The 17211-nt window shown below is 38.1% G+C and overlaps 1 protein-coding gene and 2 long non-coding RNA genes across 5 annotated transcripts; 2 read left to right on the top strand and 1 right to left on the bottom strand.

The window, feature by feature from the left end:
• Nucleotides 1-2934: 2934 nt before the first annotated feature.
• Nucleotides 2935-11463, top strand: LOC115922684. The gene is made up of 2 exons (XR_004063558.1): nucleotides 2935-3387; nucleotides 11043-11463. It is a non-coding gene; the product is annotated as an uncharacterized LOC115922684 (long non-coding RNA).
• LOC115922680 lies at nucleotides 4458-9593 on the bottom strand. Of its 3 annotated transcripts, XR_004063556.1 has the most exons (4): nucleotides 9374-9593; nucleotides 7976-8142; nucleotides 7153-7300; nucleotides 4458-4657 (listed from the first exon to the last, which is right to left on the bottom strand). It is a non-coding gene; the product is annotated as an uncharacterized LOC115922680 (long non-coding RNA). The 3 variants fall into 3 exon arrangements; XR_004063552.1 differs by lacking the exon at nucleotides 4458-4657 and having other exon boundaries at nucleotides 6671-7300; nucleotides 9374-9591; XR_004063553.1 differs by lacking the exon at nucleotides 4458-4657 and having other exon boundaries at nucleotides 6671-7300; nucleotides 7991-8142; nucleotides 9374-9587.
• Nucleotides 11464-11799: 336 nt separating the features above from the next.
• LOC593531 (actin-5) lies at nucleotides 11800-16466 on the top strand. Its single transcript, XM_030982034.1, has 4 exons — nucleotides 11800-11958; nucleotides 13085-13327; nucleotides 14842-15088; nucleotides 15882-16466. The coding sequence occupies exons 1-4, from the start codon at nucleotides 11824-11826 to the stop codon at nucleotides 16391-16393; spliced, it is 1137 nt and encodes a 378-aa protein (XP_030837894.1). The 5' UTR covers nucleotides 11800-11823; the 3' UTR covers nucleotides 16394-16466.
• Nucleotides 16467-17211: the final 745 nt, after the last annotated feature.

Below are 17211 nucleotides of genomic sequence, written 5' to 3' on the forward strand. Positions count from 1 at the left end.
GTTTATTACTGGTGTTGAAACTTAAAGGTATTACAAAGTTTTGGGAAATTTTGAAAATTGGGTGGATAGTGATTCTTTACAATTTTGATATATTTGGATGTCCCTGTGGATGTATTATAAGCCCTAGAAAATTTAGTCCCTAAAACACTTCTGCTTTCGAGAAAAATTGAATATAAAAATTTACCGGTGCTCCCGGTAAATTTTGATAAATTTCAAATAGCGCCTACGGCCGTACTATGGTAGTTGCGACCATGAAAATCTCAGAATATGCAGTTGTGATATATAATTTCCAAATGGGAATAGCCAATCGGTCGATTTAAATCAAGAAACGTTGTTTTTTTAGCTAAATTAATATATTGACCTTGAGAGGGAGCTATACAACATAAAGAGTTTATTATTTACAATTTCATCACTTTAGACTCGATTTCAACCGGAACAACGATCACTATATATTGTAGGATCGCATATGCTTCAAATACTTTCATTTAAACCAAATTCATGACCCCATACCAAAACTTTGTATTACCTTTAACAGAAATTGAGTGATTTCAATTTTAAGTTTGGTGTTGGTGTTGTGCACCAAGACCAGCTTTCGACATACACGCCCACCCCGCACTTTTTCAAATATCCTACATAATTATGCAGTGCCCCTTTTACTTCTCAAGATAAACTATAAATGCCCCTTATAAGTGAGAGATGCCTACTTTACTTTGACAAATGCCCTTTTCTTTTTAAATAAGTCAAGTGCCCCTAATTCCCCTTGTGATAATAGGGCCCCTTTTCATCTGGACCTAGTTCTCACCTCTAATAAGTTACCCCTTTTATCATTGCCCCTCATTTCTTTGTAATACGTGCCATTTTTTAATTCTGATAAATGCCCCTTTTCTTTATTAATGAAGAGTCACTTCCCGTTTCTCATAAATGCCCCTTAATTCTCACACCTGAAATGCCTCTATTATAATCTCAATGAAGCCCCTTTCCATTCTCACAATTGCCCCTATTCATCTCAGTTCGATGTAATTATGTTTCTTATCAAGGATCTTTTCAGTCTTTCATGATTAGAATGTGCTTTAAAAAAACCATCAGGATTTTTTTGTCCATCTTTATAGTAATAATTTGATGAAACATCAAAGCTTCGCACGGGAGGGGGGGGGAACTGAATTCAGACAATGACTAAGGGTAAAAAAAAACAGTACAACGAATCGTCTTCTTTCTCTATTCATGAAAAGTCAAAGCTTCCGCGCTTCGCGCTGGAGGGGACAACTGAATTCAGACTAGTATTAGGAGTCGAGAACGGTACAATGAATTCTTTCTCTAATAATTTAATGAAACGTCAAAGCTTCGGCGAAAATGAATTCAGCCACGGGATTAAGAGTAATAATTAAATGAAACGACAAAGTTTCAGCGCTTCGCGCGGGAGGGGGAGACGGAATTAAGACAATGATCAAGAGTCAAAAACGGTACAACGAATCGTCTTCTTTCTCTAATAATTTAATTAAGTGTCAAAGCTTTCGCCTCTTCACCCCCCCCCCCCCCCCCCCCCCCCCACTGAAAAGGGTCTAGCGGCGCCCCTGATAACAACTCAGTTTATACACTCGAGATAATTTTTGCACTACTGGTGAAGACCAGACAACCGTCGCATATACAACGTCTCGCGACGTGACAGATCACTTTTCTCTAACTTCTAACCAATCAGAACGCCTCAATTTTTTCTCCAGGAAGTGCCGGTGGACATTAATGCGCCAAATGTGGTTCGCCAAATGTGGTTCACAAATTGCAAAAGATCCCTTCTCTTGGAGGGGGTAGGAGAAAGCAATTTTATGTCATATTACTCCAGGGAGTGCCTAAAATTGCTAAGAGGGGGTTCTGAAACACCTCCGCTTGGTCGCTTTGCTCCATCGTTTTTCATATATTTCACACCATGCGATTTTGTGCCCCCCCCCCCCCTCCCTGACGGTAAGAAATTCCTGGATCCGCCACTGGAAACCAGGGCTTTGTTTCACAAAGCCGTCGCGTTTCAATGGATGACGATGTCTGGTTCTTGTAATATGACGGTTCCGTACATAATGCCCAAATGCCCAGTGCTGTACCCTCTGACCTTGCAGCACGTACAGTTAACTACACAGCTAAAGTGTAATACTGTATTGTAAAACACGGTCGGCATGCATGTGTTATTTACCGTTCTAGCTGTACTCGGCCTTCATTATTATTATTCTTTATTGTTGAGATCTGGCGATTTTCCTGACGTGCCTCTCTCCAGCATGGACATGTTGATTGGATGTAGCTAGGGAAGTACGTATATAAACAATACTTGCTTTTCTCGAGAAAGGGGCGTGGTTTGTTACATTATGACTGAGAGGTATGATATTGTGAAGGTGTAGGCCTATATTATACTATAATTACGTACAGCTGAGATACACAGTTGAGAATAATGTGTAGACTGATTATTATATATATGTTTACAAATTATACCTATGCTATATGATGTGGATTAGATTTAGAAGCCCTGCAATGTGACAAAATATACCAACAGCTGCAAATAGATAAGAAAGATGTGCATTATTTGCATTTTATTTGGATTACAGGTAGTCCACAAAATCTGATCATGCGATATATAAATGTGTCTGTTTGTCACGGTGGCCATGTGGGAGGGTGTAAGGATATATATTATGTCGGATGTCCGTGTATATACGCCCCAATGAAATGAAATGTGAATGACGTACGGGAGATACAAACAATGGTGTTTGCTGTTAATTAGCCTTTATAATAATATAATAATAGTAATAGTAAAAAATTAGTCTGAGAGGTATTTTACCATGCCTGCATGTTTGTAAAGAGGAATAATGTGCATTCTAAATTGGCAGGCTCGTTTCCAGATGTGAGATGGTGATTTGCTCAACACCCTACTTGCCAGCCCCCCCCCCCCCCCCCATATCTAGATATAACTCTGTACAACCAACTAAACCTGGATAACACTGATTTATGTGTCTTGAGTTATATTATTTATGTACCATTATATGCATTTATTTCAGGTATATAATTTCTTATGATATATGTAACATTATTGCCTTGATTCCTGGCATTCTATATACAGAGCAGTGAGGAGAGAGTTTCCACATAAGTTGATAATTCTCCTTATCAGCTTGTGTTTACGCCCGGGTCAGCAACTTCATAATCCCCCAAACAGTAGGCCCTATGTCCTTGTGCAGCTGTAACATAAACAGTGACCGTGTGGTTTCCCCCATTCACCCCTCTGTTAGGAAAAAGGGTAAAAACAAGCATCTGTACTGTAAGATACTCATTAGATTAAACTCAGAACACTGTCCCTAAACGGTTGATATAGAGAGCTGCTTTAGCTGAATGTAACAAGGAATTGCTGGAATCAAAGTAGGTACTTTTAATCACTTTGTTGAATTGTAATCATGTATTTTATGTGTGTTTGGTGACATATATGTTGGATGCCGCTATACAGTAACTGTTATGTGATGTTAGTGAAGATTTGATGTACTGAGCTAATGGTGGTAAAGTTGACTGTTATATTGGGATGAATCACTTTCGAAGTATAGTTGTATAGGTTTATGTCATTGGGTTATATATCATGAGGCTGCATGAGGCGATATTGATAAAGGTCCCTGATAGCAGAGACTGGTAAATATCACGTCATATTTACGTCTTGTACTACGTCTTTAAGACGACATAACACGACGTCAAAAAGACATGATTTTGCACCCGCGCACGTCGTCATGAGGACGTCATATTTTGACGTGATTTTTACGTCTTATTAGTCAAAGAAAGACGTCTTTAAGACGTCAACTTGTACCTTAGGAAGACGTCGTATGGACGTCATATTTACGTCTTACTAGTCAAAGAAAGACGTCTTTAAGACGTCAACTTGTACCATAGGAAGACGTCATATGAACGTCATATTTACGTCTTTTAGTTAAAGAAAGACGTCTTTAAGACGACATAACACGACGTCAAAAAGACATGATTTTGCACCCGCGCACGTCGTCATGAGGACGTCATATTTTGACGTGATTTTTACGTCTTATAAGTTAAAGAAAGACGTCTTTTAGACGTCAACTTGTACCATAGGAAGACGTCATATGAACGTCATATTTACGTCTTTTAGTTAAAGAAAGACATCTTTAAGACGACATAACACGACGTCAAAAAGACATGATTTTGCACCCGCGCACGTCGTCATGAGGACGTCATATTTTGACGTGATTTTTACGTCTTATAAGTTAAAGAAAGACGTCTTTAAGACGTCAACTTGTACTACAGAAAGACATCGTATGGACGTCATATTTTGTCGTGATTTTAACGTCTTATTAGTCAAAGAAAGACATCGTTAAGACGTCAACTTGTACCATGGAAGACGTCGTATGGACGTCATATTTTTTTCTGGTCTTATTGGTCCAAGAAAGACGTCGTATGGACGTCATATTTTTTTCTGGTCTTATTGGTCCAAGAAAGACGTCTTTAAGACGTCAACTTTTACCCAAGAAAGACGTCCTACAGACGTCGTGTATACGTTGTATGGACATCAAATTTTGACGTGATATTTACATCTTACTGGTCATTTCGATGTACCTTTTATCCTTACATGATCTTTACGTCTTTTGTGTCCTCTAAATGACATCTATATGACCACCTGATGAAGGAAGAAAGTGTAAAAGTCACTTCATGAATACATTCTGAACATTCACACAGTAAAAATAGAGCAACAGATATTGCATCACATAATATATACACATGCCAGACAGAAAGTAATTTTCATATTTTTAATGTTCATTTATATGGTATGAAAATGGATAATAAAAATATAGAATACTTATGTTTATACCTTCTTCTATCTAACTTGTCTTCTATAAATACAAAATCTTTCCATCACAATCCTGAAACTTCTTCCAAAACATGCTGTATAAATACCTAGTGTATTTCTGTCAGTCTCATAATTGATTTTAAGAAAGTTAACAGGCCATCACAAAGATATTTGTTTCGTTATAAATTGTGCTATTTCATTTCAAATTTAATTCAGTTACAAGAAACTATGATATATATTGGCTTAACTTATAAGTCTTGCGGTTGTGAGAAGCAGGTTAGCAGCATAGAGACTAGGTAAAGCTACACTGATACCCGCAGTTGTTTAGTAGACAAGAAAACATCAGACTGGGGAAGTTCCTCATATTCAGCAAAACAGCATAGTGGAAAGCTGGGCATTCATCAGTGCAGCTCTATTTCTTCTCCATGCTGCAACACTGCTCCTCACAACCCCAATACTTTAATGCAGATAAAGACTATAACATAAAACAAAAGGTTGTTGGAAACAATTCCTGAGCATGAAAGATCAATACTTGTTACATACAAGGGGAATATCTAAGTTTATGGCAATAATTCAGTATAAAGTATAAAACTATACAATCTAAATCACACACAAGAGAAAAATGGCACAAATGATAAACACATGGCTTAGCTAAGTTATTTCTTACACTCAAAAGGAACAAGTTGGCAGCAAGGGGAACAGGGACAGCTTCACTGATACCTGCAGAGTTTTCTGATGATGGTTGCTTGCCCGTTGAAACCACGATGTTCACATTTGGCGATACAGCATATTGGAAAACTGTGCAGATATCAGCTCAACTGTACCTATTTTCTGTGCTAGAAACCTGCTTCTTACTGGCACATGACTTAAATACAAGAAAAGGCATTAGTGGCAACATTCATATTTTATAAATATCATCCAAAAAAAATTGTTGCAAATACAGAAGCTGAAGTTCAAGTATAAAAATACAATTTCTATCAGATAACATTCCCGCCAGTACGAGTGGCTTTGTTGGGCAATTCCAAGGTGACTGTGCAATAATTATTCAGAAGATATTTCCAAGTTTAAGATAAAATAGCAAACATGCTGAACAAGTTTAGCACAAAGAGATACATTCTATTGCTAATGTCACAACATTCATTTGGCACGTTTGAAACTCCTGGGGGGAGTTTCACAAAATATTAATTTAACTTAAATTTTAAAAGCGAATTCAATAAAGGTAAGCCATATAGTGCTCTCAAAATCACAGATACAATCCAAGAATTTTATACTTTTAACTACCAAAAAATTCTCAAACCACAAAGATATTTATGGTTTTCTTTGAAGGCGCCACTGTGTGTCACTCTTTAACACTTCATTCTCCCAATAAATTTTTGAATTTTCCCCCAACCGTTTTTCCATGAAAATAAGATATAAAACAGGCCTTTAAAAATCTAAGGTATTAGAGCCAATTCTTTTCTTTGTGATGATTTACATTCACCTAAAATTAAATTAAATTATAATAATATAGTTGGAAGAATTAAGGAATCGATCAGATCAGTTGTTCCCAATTTTTATCATCAATAATGGTCTTTTTTCACTCAAACTTTCAGATTATCTTTAAGTGTACATATAGCATTGAAGTCAATACCTTAGCACAATTGTCTCTCATCTGAACAATTTTACCACGTCCCGTTAAGGCTTGCTCAGATATGATGCTGCAAAACAGTCAAAATCGCAGAGTTTTTTAAATGCTGACATAGAGTTCAATACGCTTTACATAGTGTATATTATTAAAAAGAGCTCACTGAATTTGCGCAGTCCAAAACATACAAAGACACGCACCGGTAGGTCCTTTGTTGCCATTCACTTTACACATAAAACCAAACTGCATCATTTTTGAAATTTGTTGGAGGTTCACGTGCCGTACCTGAACAAGTCTTAATTGCTTAATAATGGATTCGATTTGTATTGCATTTACCTCACTCAATTTTTCTCTATTACCAACTTACAATGTATATATAATTTGCAACATGTTTTAAGAACTGATATGAAGTGGATGGGGTGGGGGGAGGGGGGTGAGCATGAGACATTATGAAACAGGTCAACTTTATGAATAGTAATTACAAATATCCTCAAAATACTGGAATCTTTTAGACTTTTACCCAAATCGTTATTATGTCAGTTCGTAAATCCTGTAATTCATTAAAATTGCAAGTAACATGACTGGAAATTTCAGTTCTACAGCTTATCCATTCAGGTTTGTGGCTACACCTCACCCCTCCCCCTCCCCCTCCCCCTCCCCCAATCTCTCTCTATAAAGTATAATGAAGTGAAAAAATAACCTTTCTCTAGCAGTAAAGCTATCGGGTGAGTGTAGATCAAATTTTGCGAAATATTCCACTTCAGCTTGGACTTGTGGGTTAGCTTTTGGGTGGAATCTCCTGCATTATGCACTGTTTTCAGATCCAAGGAACATAGACGCAAGGAATTCTAATGCATGAATAAAGCAAAAAGAAAGGAATACAATTTAAGAAAAACTTTCATATATTTTAAAACTGGAACGTAAATAATTAATTCTGTCAGAAAAGTACTGCTTGGTAAGATTTATCAGAAATAATTTCTTATTGCTCACAAACATAAAGTCAACACACCTTTGGGTTTTAAACATTTGTGGGCAATGCAAAACGTGATTCGGGATTTTGTTTGGTTAATTATCAATACAATTCTAGTTTCAGGGATGCCAGTTAGAATTGATCAGAGGACCTGAAAAATCACCTAGAATGAGCTAGCTTGTACACAAAAAACCTAAACTATGGTATGAAAATAACTCCTCAGGGCCTGAATTCAGGCTATTGCCTGAAAACTGGCATTCCTGTAGTTTGCTGATGAGGGTAGAATGAAAGCTCCTTGACCTATGCTGAAGGGTAAAAAAACACTGTTTGAAACTCACATAATATTGTCGGTTATTGCAACATACCTGCAGGTTTTAGTGATCTAAAATTAATTGAATTATAAATATATTTGAAACTTAGGACAAATAACTGAAATAAGCCTTTCAAATGAAATGAACCATTATGTAGTGTCTAATTCGTCAGTGTCTCAGTGATCATGCACAATATGACAAATAAATGTACAGAAATAATACAAGTACATGTACACATTTACCGATAATGGCTTCACCTGTTTCAAGAGGCTGCTGATCCTTAGGGAAGTAGGGAACATCCACAAGGTTGAGAGAAAGTAGCATTTTCTGCATGGTTTCACATCAATATACTGAGGCCACAATGTGCTTTGAATCCACTTCTTTGACGAAAGATGTTAAAAAAAGATGCCTACAAATAAATGAGAAAATGAATAAAGTTAAAACAAAATGAAAGGTTGATAATGTATGCATGTGCAACACAAATACTACAAGCTTCTTTGAACAGCCTGTGGGGAAAGAATTTTGGTTACCATTTACAGGTCTAACCGACTATTTCCAGATAAGATTTCTGTATACGGTAGCCTATAAGCTAAATTTGCTGTCTAAAGACTGTAGAAACAAATTGTTTAAGGTTACATGTTTGTGACACAAGTCACTGCTTTATTCCTCTACGTATCGACACGCAATGTTCAATTTTCAAACATCTGGGCCTGGGCCGGTACTATAGTACACTTTCTCACAGGTTTCACTGTAAACCGCTGCACATTACAAGTGCATACCGATGGTGGTTGCGGGCGGGTGCACGCCTGTGTGAAGTTATCTACCGTACAATGAGGAGGTAGATCACTTCACGCAGACTTACGTGCCCCCGCAACCCTCCATCTGTATGCACTTGTATTGTGCAGCGGTTTGCCGTGCAACCTGTCAGAAAGTGTATTCTACAATCAACGTTTTTCCCGAAAAATACTCCCCCCAAAATAAGAAAAATTGACCAGAAACAGGTTAGAAACATAACGACTTTTAAATCATGACTGGCATTATTTGAACATTTCATGAATATTTGCTTGATTTGGGGTAGGCCGATCTAGACCTATGTTTAAGATTTTTAGGACTCTCACCGGCCACGCCATGGGTCACTGGTCAAAAAGTCTGGATATGATTCTGAACTAGTAGTAGATCTACAGTATTGCTTGGAATAAAGGAGTGACTGCACGTATTATCCATCTTAGTGTGACTTAGCAGTAGATCTAGACCTACCTAGTGCCAAAACTTTCATCAGTTTGCTTCTCTTATTTTTCTGCTTTCTTTCAGTTTTAGAGCAGTTGTATAATACTATATTCGAGTTAGATTTCCCTTTAAAGCCATGCAGCCCATGTGTAGGCAAATGAGTAAACTTTTTTGCTTTAAATGATGCCCCATGCCATGCATCCCATCAATCAAAACCCTACATAAAAATACATATATGGGATCATACATTTCGAATCTAGTCAGCAAAAGTTGAAAGTCCGAGCTCACTATCACTGACATAAGATCATGCATTACAGTAACAAAGAGTCTACATATCAACTTTTCAGAATAAAAAACAGTAACTATAGATTTATGTACTTTTCGTAAATAAATTAGGTAATTCTAGGACTTACCCATACTGTAAATTTGCAGGAGAAAACTGGAGTATTCAGGAGGAGGATACTTCTTGCAACGGCTTTTTCACTCTGAATTCAAATACATTACATACACATCGTGCAATGCAATGCATTGTAGTCCTACGCATTGCCTTGAGTGCTGAATGTACCTGTACACACACGTACGTACACATTCCCGTTTGAAATAGCAAACTAGATGCGAGCATGTATAGTCTTGATCGATATTGCAGACTTTGGTGTGAAATTGGTCCACTATTAATGACTAATGACATTTGAGGGGGGGGGGGGGGGTTGTTCCCTATTTTTAATTCTGATAATTGCCCTATTTACTTTGACTTATGCTCATATTAGATGTTGTAGTCTTAACCCAATTATTATCTTGAAAAAAAAAGTTATTAGAGACGTCACAATGACGTCGTTATAACGTCGTCCTTACGACAATAAATATCTTGGAAAAATAGTCTTTAAAAGAGGTCATAATGACGTCGTAATGACATTGTCAATACGACAAAAATATATTGGAAAAAATAGTCTTTTAAAGACGTCGTAATGACGTCGTCGATACGACAACAATTATCTTGGAATAAATAGTCTTTAAAAGAAGTCATAATGACGTCGTAATGACGTCGTCAATACGACAACAAATAGCTTGGAAAAAATAGTATTTTAAATACGTCATGATGACGTCGTTATCACGTCGTCAATACGACAACATTACATTGGAAACAAAATAGTCTTTTAAAGACGTCAAAATGACGTCGTCGATACGACAAAAATTAGCTTGGAAAAATTAGTATTTTAGAAACGTCATAATGACGTCGTTATCACGTCGTCAATACGACAACATTACATTGGAAAAAATAGTCTTTTAAAGACGTCATAATGACGTCGTCGATACGACAAAAATTAGCTTGGAAAAAATAGTATTTTAAAGACGTCATAATGACGTCGTTATCACGTCGTCAATACGACGACATTACATTGAAAAAATTAGTCTTTTAAAGACGTCATAATGACGTCGTCGATACGACAAAAATTAGCTTGGAAAAATAGTATTTTAAAGACGTCATAATGACGTCGTTATCACGTCGTCAATACGACAACATTACATTGAAAAAATAGTCTTTTAAAGACGTCATAATGACGTCGTTATCACGTCGTCAATACGACAAAAATAAGCTTGGAAAAAAAGTCTTTTAAAGACGAGAAAATGACGTCTTTATGACGTCGTTAATACGACAAAAATTATCTTGGAAAAAATAGTCTTTTAAAGACGTCATAATGACGTCATTGTCACGTCGTCAATATGACAAAAATTAGCTTGGAAAAATAGTCTTTTAAAGACGTCAAAATGACGTCTTTATGACGTCGTTAATACGACAAAAATTATCTTGGAAAAAATAGTCTTATAAAGACGTCATAATGACGTCGTAATTACGTCGTCCATACGACGTACGACGTGTTTACCACTTTACGACCAATTTATGACGTCTTTAAGACGTCAGTCTGCTATCAGGGGTTGAGCGTCTCTCATGAATATGTATTGTAGAAGTCATTTGAGTTTATTGATATATCTTGTGTATTTTTATTTTGTATTCTTGTATGATTTGTCAATCCATCCGAATCATTATGATGGTACATGCTCTTGTTTGGGTTATGTTCATAGGTGATGAATCTACTAGTTTAACGCCTACTTTGTAAGCTTCGAAAACAGGACCCTGACTGTTGCAGTTCCATATTCAAGGTGATTAGTCATTTTTCTTTGGTTGTATGTAGAATTTGGTTACATATCACACATTTTTGTTTGACTCTCTCCATAAGATATTTGTTATATATTATGTTGGCGGTAGCGGTGGTATCTTAAATGTAAGAAATGTATCGTATAGGTCACATTTATTCTCATATCAAGATGACCAGTAATAGTATACATTTGTATTCTTATCCAGTTTGTTGTTTGTGTAAATAAATAGGCATGCATTGCTGGTACTTTGACTTGTATAAAACCCCCTCATAGTTTGATTGCGAATACAGATAGCATGATAGTCGATACCTGTAGGATATACTGTATGTTAACGATTGCTAGAGTCTGCTTTGTTTATGACTGTTGTTTCTTTTATGCTCATGACTTTGTTTTATTTTTGTTTAGGACCATACAGATGCAGAGTAGGCAATGCTGTGTTGGTTTTCTTTGATCGTACTATATTTATCATTGTTTTGTACTCATATACTTTTGAGTCTTGTGCTAGTTTCGGATAGTTAATAAAAGAACTTTTTGTTCAGTTGAACGGTAAAAGCAAAAGATTCCAGACTCTCCCTTTATTACCGCCTTAATTCTCGTAGAACCTTGTAATCAATTAGTTAATTTCAGTCGTTATAATTATATTTCAACACGTCCTGTACACAAATAGGAGGTCACACAGAGAAGAATATGATCTTTTTATGATGATATGTCCGAGTCTGATGAGGAAGACGCCGCTGTGGTGGTGGTCGACAACGGCTCGGGGTCGATCAAAGCAGGCTTCGCAGGCGACGATGCACCACGATGTGTGTTCCCGTCGATGATTGGACGCCCAAAGTACCAGGTAAACCACTTGCCTATTTCAAGGGGCGAGGGGACAAACTCAGTTCCCCCTCCCCCTCTGACAAATTTTACACCACGAAAAAAGAATTATGCTTGACTTTTTCAATTAAGTGAGGAAATTGCTGCAAAGTAAATAATCTTAAATTTGCAATTAAAACCTCATGGACTATATTCATTTCCTCAAAGATTTTTTGTACATTTATCCGACCACATCAATTACCCCCCCCCCCCCCCCCTCCTCCTCCAGGCACGTAGCCAGAGTTCGATGTTTGGGGGGGGCACATACATGTAATCGATCGAGGTAAAAAAAGGGTATACAAAAGTTCAATCGATCTTGGAAATTTTAGAGGGGCACGTGCCCCCCCCCCCCCCCCCCCCCCCCCCGTGGCTACGCACCTGCCCTCCTCCCGTCACCTTTAAAAAAGAAAGGTGAGAATTTTCCAACAATTCTCAGGGTTTTTATTTGAGACCGTGAAAGACAAATCTGCACATCAATGATTGCATGGCCGTCCAACTTATAAGGTATGTGAGAACAAAGGTGGAAAGGGTGTTCGAGCAGTTCGCCCTTCAATTAAGAAAATTAACTAACTACATGTCATTGAATGAAAGAATTATTTAAAAAACAGGTGAGAATTATCCGACAAACCCTCCCAAAAGAAATGATCCTCAACCCCTAATAAAAAATGAGTCAATACTGGTAGTTTATGTTAGAGGATTCACACCCCTCCGGCAATGCCCCTGACCTTTTTTATTTTTTCCTTCATTTTTCAAATCTTTAAAACGAAATTTCGCCGAGAATTCATCGAATGTCGCAAAACAAAAGATTCCTGACCATTGTTTTTCAAACACACACACAAAAAAAGAATCAATGAAGTACATATTACTTAACCCGATGGCCAATACTTAAAAATCAACCTAAAGCATGCGCAACTTCAAATATTCTTGTTCGTAACCTAATGAAATCATTGAGCACGGCAAACATACAAAGAAGCCAGGCCTATACGTACTCGGAACATTATACCTATAGGCAATGTAACTGGGTTGTGACAGTAACATTAAGTTGATTTCTTGAAAGTCTTTGCGATCGTGTTATTGTTTTTGTTAATTCTCTCTCTCTCTCTCTCTAGAAAATGATCCCTACCTCCATGATCACGCGTGATCATTTTGTCGGCGACGAGGCCCAGAGAAAGCGAGGTCTTCTCAGCATCAAATACCCCATCGAACGCGGAATCGTCACTAACTGGGAGGATATGGAGACGATCTGGCATCACACCTTCTACAACGAGCTCCGTGTCGACCCCAAAGAACTGCTTGTCTTTTTCACCGACGTCCCGAAGAGCACGAAAGCTAGTCGAGAAAAGACTACCCAGGTAAGTTGAGAGTTGATTTCTTCACTCTGAAAACTCTCTAAAATTATACCTCATGCGTTTCAAAAGCCTTGTCTTATTATCATCATTTGAAACGGACAGACATTACAAAGAGGGGGTGGGTGCAGGGAGGGGGGGGGTTCCTTTGACGTTTCATTGCATTATTAGAGAAAGAAGACGATTCGTAAGACCGTTCTCGACTCTTAATCCTTATCTAAATTCAGTTTCTTTTGACGTTTCATTAGAGAAAGAAGGCGATTCGTTGTACCGTCCTTGACTCTTAATCCTTGTTTTAAACAAGTTCCCCTTCCTCCGCGCGTAGCGCGGAAGCTCTGACGTTTCATTAGATTATTAATGAAAGAAGACGATTCGTTGTACCATTTTCAAACGACTCTACATCCTTGTCTGAATTCAGTTTCCCCCACTCCCGCGCAAAGCGCGGAAGCTTTGACGTTTCATAAATTATTAGAGAAAGAAGACGATTCGTTGTACCGTTCTCGACTCTTAATCCTTATCTGAATTCAGTCCCCCCCCCCTCTCGAAGCGCGGAAGCTTTGACGTTTCATTAAATTATTAGAGAAAGGAGACAACTCGTTGTACCGTTCTCGACTCTTAAAGGAAACCTAAACCCAAAGAATAAGTGTAGGTATTCTGAAAAATGAGATGTATTCCTGCCCTTTGATGTACAATATTCCTTACGAAAATGTACAAGATATATATAAATGAAGATATTCCTGGCATGATGTGATGCCTGTCAGCATGACATGGGCGCAGCCATTTTCTTAAACATGTGACGTATCTGTTGAAGTTGTACATGTATCATGCACCAAGCTTTAGTTGGAAAGAATTTTTAAATCAATAACGAAACCTTTACTTTTCAATGAAAAAAAATAACAACTGAGATGATAGAAATTATATTAGGTGAAAAATAAATAACAGGGGCCCAATTGTAACAAATTCATTTATAAATTCTACACTATAGCAGTTGACAAATATATTTCATTTATGAGAAACCTTCAACCCAGAAGAGCACTAACTAATTTATGCAATTTGCGTTCTGGCAATTATAGTACAAAGGAAAATAGCAGGTGAATGAAATGCTTCATCACCACACGTCTGGGAAAGAAGCATCCATAAATTTGAATACATTTACTTGATAAACGACTTCGCATAGTACGTCACATTATCAAGAAAATGGCGATGCCCATGTCGTGCTGAGAAACTGTACTTTATTTTTGCTTTATACCTCTCTCATACACTTTGGTGGGGAATCTTGTAGATGTATGGGTAATAACATAATAAATCTCTCATAATAAGTAAAGTTATTACTTGGGGTTCGGTTTCCTTTAATCCTTTTTCTTCCTACTTCCTCTTCCTCTCTTCTTTTTTTTCTCTCTATTTTTTTTGGGGGGCGGCGTTTTTTTTTTGGGGGGGGCGATCGCCCCCACCGCCCCCTGGCTATGCACCTGTCTTAAACCGATTTTTATTTAAGATCTCTTTTATAATGCTGTCACCAGATTATGTTCGAGAAATTTGGCGCCAAAGGTTTCCATGTCTGCACACAGGGCGTCTTGTCCCACTGTGCGGCAGGACGCACCATGTCCGTCATGCTGGACATCGGCGACGGGGTCATCAGTGTGGTACCGGTATTCGAGGGCTACATTATCACCCCCGCCGTTCACCAAGTCAACTTCGGTGGCCGGGATCTCACCCAACACATGATGAAGATGCTGAATGATCGGGGGTATTCGTTTGTTACAACTGGTAAGGGGTGTCTTCCATTGATGGTTCAACATCAAACAGAGTGAATGACTGATTAATATTCATCATCATCATTATCATAATAATCACCATTGACAGCATCACCATCATCTTTATCATTATCATGAAGCCTATCATCACCATCATAATCATGGTCGTCGTCACCACCATTATCCTCCTTCCCCTCTTTCATCATTATTAATATTATTTCTATGATTTATCATTGCCGATTTCGTAATCATTATTGTAGTTTTTCGTGATCATCACCACCATCATTATCATCATTACCATCGGTATCATCGTCATCATAATCATCATCATCATTACCATCGTCATCATCATCACCATGACCATCATCAACATCATTATCATCATCACCATCATCACCATCATTATCATCATCGTCATGATATCATCATCGTTATCATCATCATCATCACTGTCATGATTTTTGGCATCATTATTGTCGTCATCATCGTAGTCGTCATCATTGTTTATAATGTTACTGATATCTTTGTCATCGTTATTACCGTACTGGCTCCCTCTTTAATTAGTGTTACTGAGGTTTTATTTTCTGAAAATTGTCCGAAACTCCTGACAGACTTGGTGATGCTACCAATGTTATTTAAGTTAATCAGACTATTGAATATACAGTGTATTATAAGAAGTTGTTTAGCTGATTTTCATTTCACTTCATAGATTTGAAAAGAGAGGGGCATTAATTTATTCATCATTTCATTTATGTGTTTTCAAATTTGTAATACATGTTTTTCCTTATGATATTCCACATGTACAGCCGAGAGAGAAGTTGTTCGGGAGATTAAAGAAAAAGTTTGCTACATCGCTCAGGACTTTGAGAAAGAGATGCTCGGCTCATCTGCATTGACCAAAACCTATACACTCCCGGATCTGCACGATATCACTCTTGGCAACGAGATCTTCCGCGTCCCCGAAATCCTCTTCCAACCCTCTCTGGCTGATCGGGATCACGCCAGCGTTCACAAACTCGTCTACGACGCCATCATGAAATGCGACATCGATCTCCGAGTGCATCTTTACTGCAATGTCTTTCTTGTCGGGGGATCCACGATGTTCCCCGGATTCCAAGAAAGACTCCAAAAAGAACTGTCCGCCATGTTTCCTCAAAAGGCAAAGGTCAGGGTCAATGCTCCACCAGAAAGGAAGTATACGGTGTGGATCGGTGGGTCCATCCTTGCCTCACTTTCAAATTTCAAGGAGAGTTGGATTACGAAGAAGGAGTATGACGAACATGGACCAAGTGTTGTACATAAAAAATGTACGAACTAGCAGAAGTGTTTACAAGCTGATAAAATGCAATTGCATAAAATGTCAGGTGATCCGACATATTTTGGTCTTGCGGTATGTAAAGTTAGAGCCAACATTGCAATTCGGTTTGAGATTATTCCTAAGGTAAGGGGTAAGTGTTAGGGTTAGTGTCAGGGTTAGTGTCAGGGTTAGTATTTAATAATAATAATAGCCTAATAGTCCACTCCAAATTTTATTAAACCGAAACGGAAAATCTTTTTGCCCAATTGATCGTGAGCCCGGCAGCCACTGAGCAGCGCCAGATCGACGTTGCTCTATCCCTTATTGTTGAACGCCAAACAAGGTAGCAACAACTCCCATCTTTTAACGTCTTTTGGTATGACGCGGCCGGGTTCGAACCCACGACCTCCCGGTTGTGAGGCGGACGCTCTACTGACTGAGCCAACACTCCGGTGTTTATGGTAAATGTTAGGGTTAGTATTATGGTTAGTGTTAGGGTTTGTGTTATGGTTAGTGTTAGGGTAAGTGTTAGGTTGAGAGATAAGTGTTAGGATTGGTGTTAAGGTTAGTGTTAGGGTAAGGGTTAGGGTAATTGTTGGGATTGGTGTTAGTGTTATTGTTAGGGTCAGTGTTAGGGTGAGGGCAATGTGCAGTGTTTGGTACACGGTAAATTTCAGGGAAGGGGGAGGTAATTGTCCTAGGGGGGAATTGTCCTGCTGGTAATTGGCTGGGGGTGATTGTCCTAGAACCAGGTAGTCCTCTGCCTGGGCTTTTTCTGTGTCGCACGCCTAAGTAGCTGAGAAAATAACACACACTCAACGGTAAAACGGAGACAGTCC

This window comes from Strongylocentrotus purpuratus, unplaced genomic scaffold (assembly GCF_000002235.5).
Source record: "Strongylocentrotus purpuratus isolate Spur 01 unplaced genomic scaffold, Spur_5.0 spur5_contig_823, whole genome shotgun sequence".
NCBI classification, from domain to species: domain Eukaryota; kingdom Metazoa; phylum Echinodermata; class Echinoidea; order Camarodonta; family Strongylocentrotidae; genus Strongylocentrotus; species Strongylocentrotus purpuratus.

Coding starts and splice junctions, on each gene's coding strand:
- LOC593531 (XM_030982034.1), top strand. CDS start 11,824: ATGTCCGAGTCTGATGAGGAAGACGCCGCTGTGGTGGTGGTCGACAAC. Junction 11,959..13,084: donor TTGGACGCCCAAAGTACCAG/GTAAACCACTTG, acceptor CTCTCTCTCTAG/AAAATGATCCCTACCTCCAT. Junction 15,089..15,881: donor GTATTCGTTTGTTACAACTG/GTAAGGGGTGTC, acceptor CCACATGTACAG/CCGAGAGAGAAGTTGTTCGG.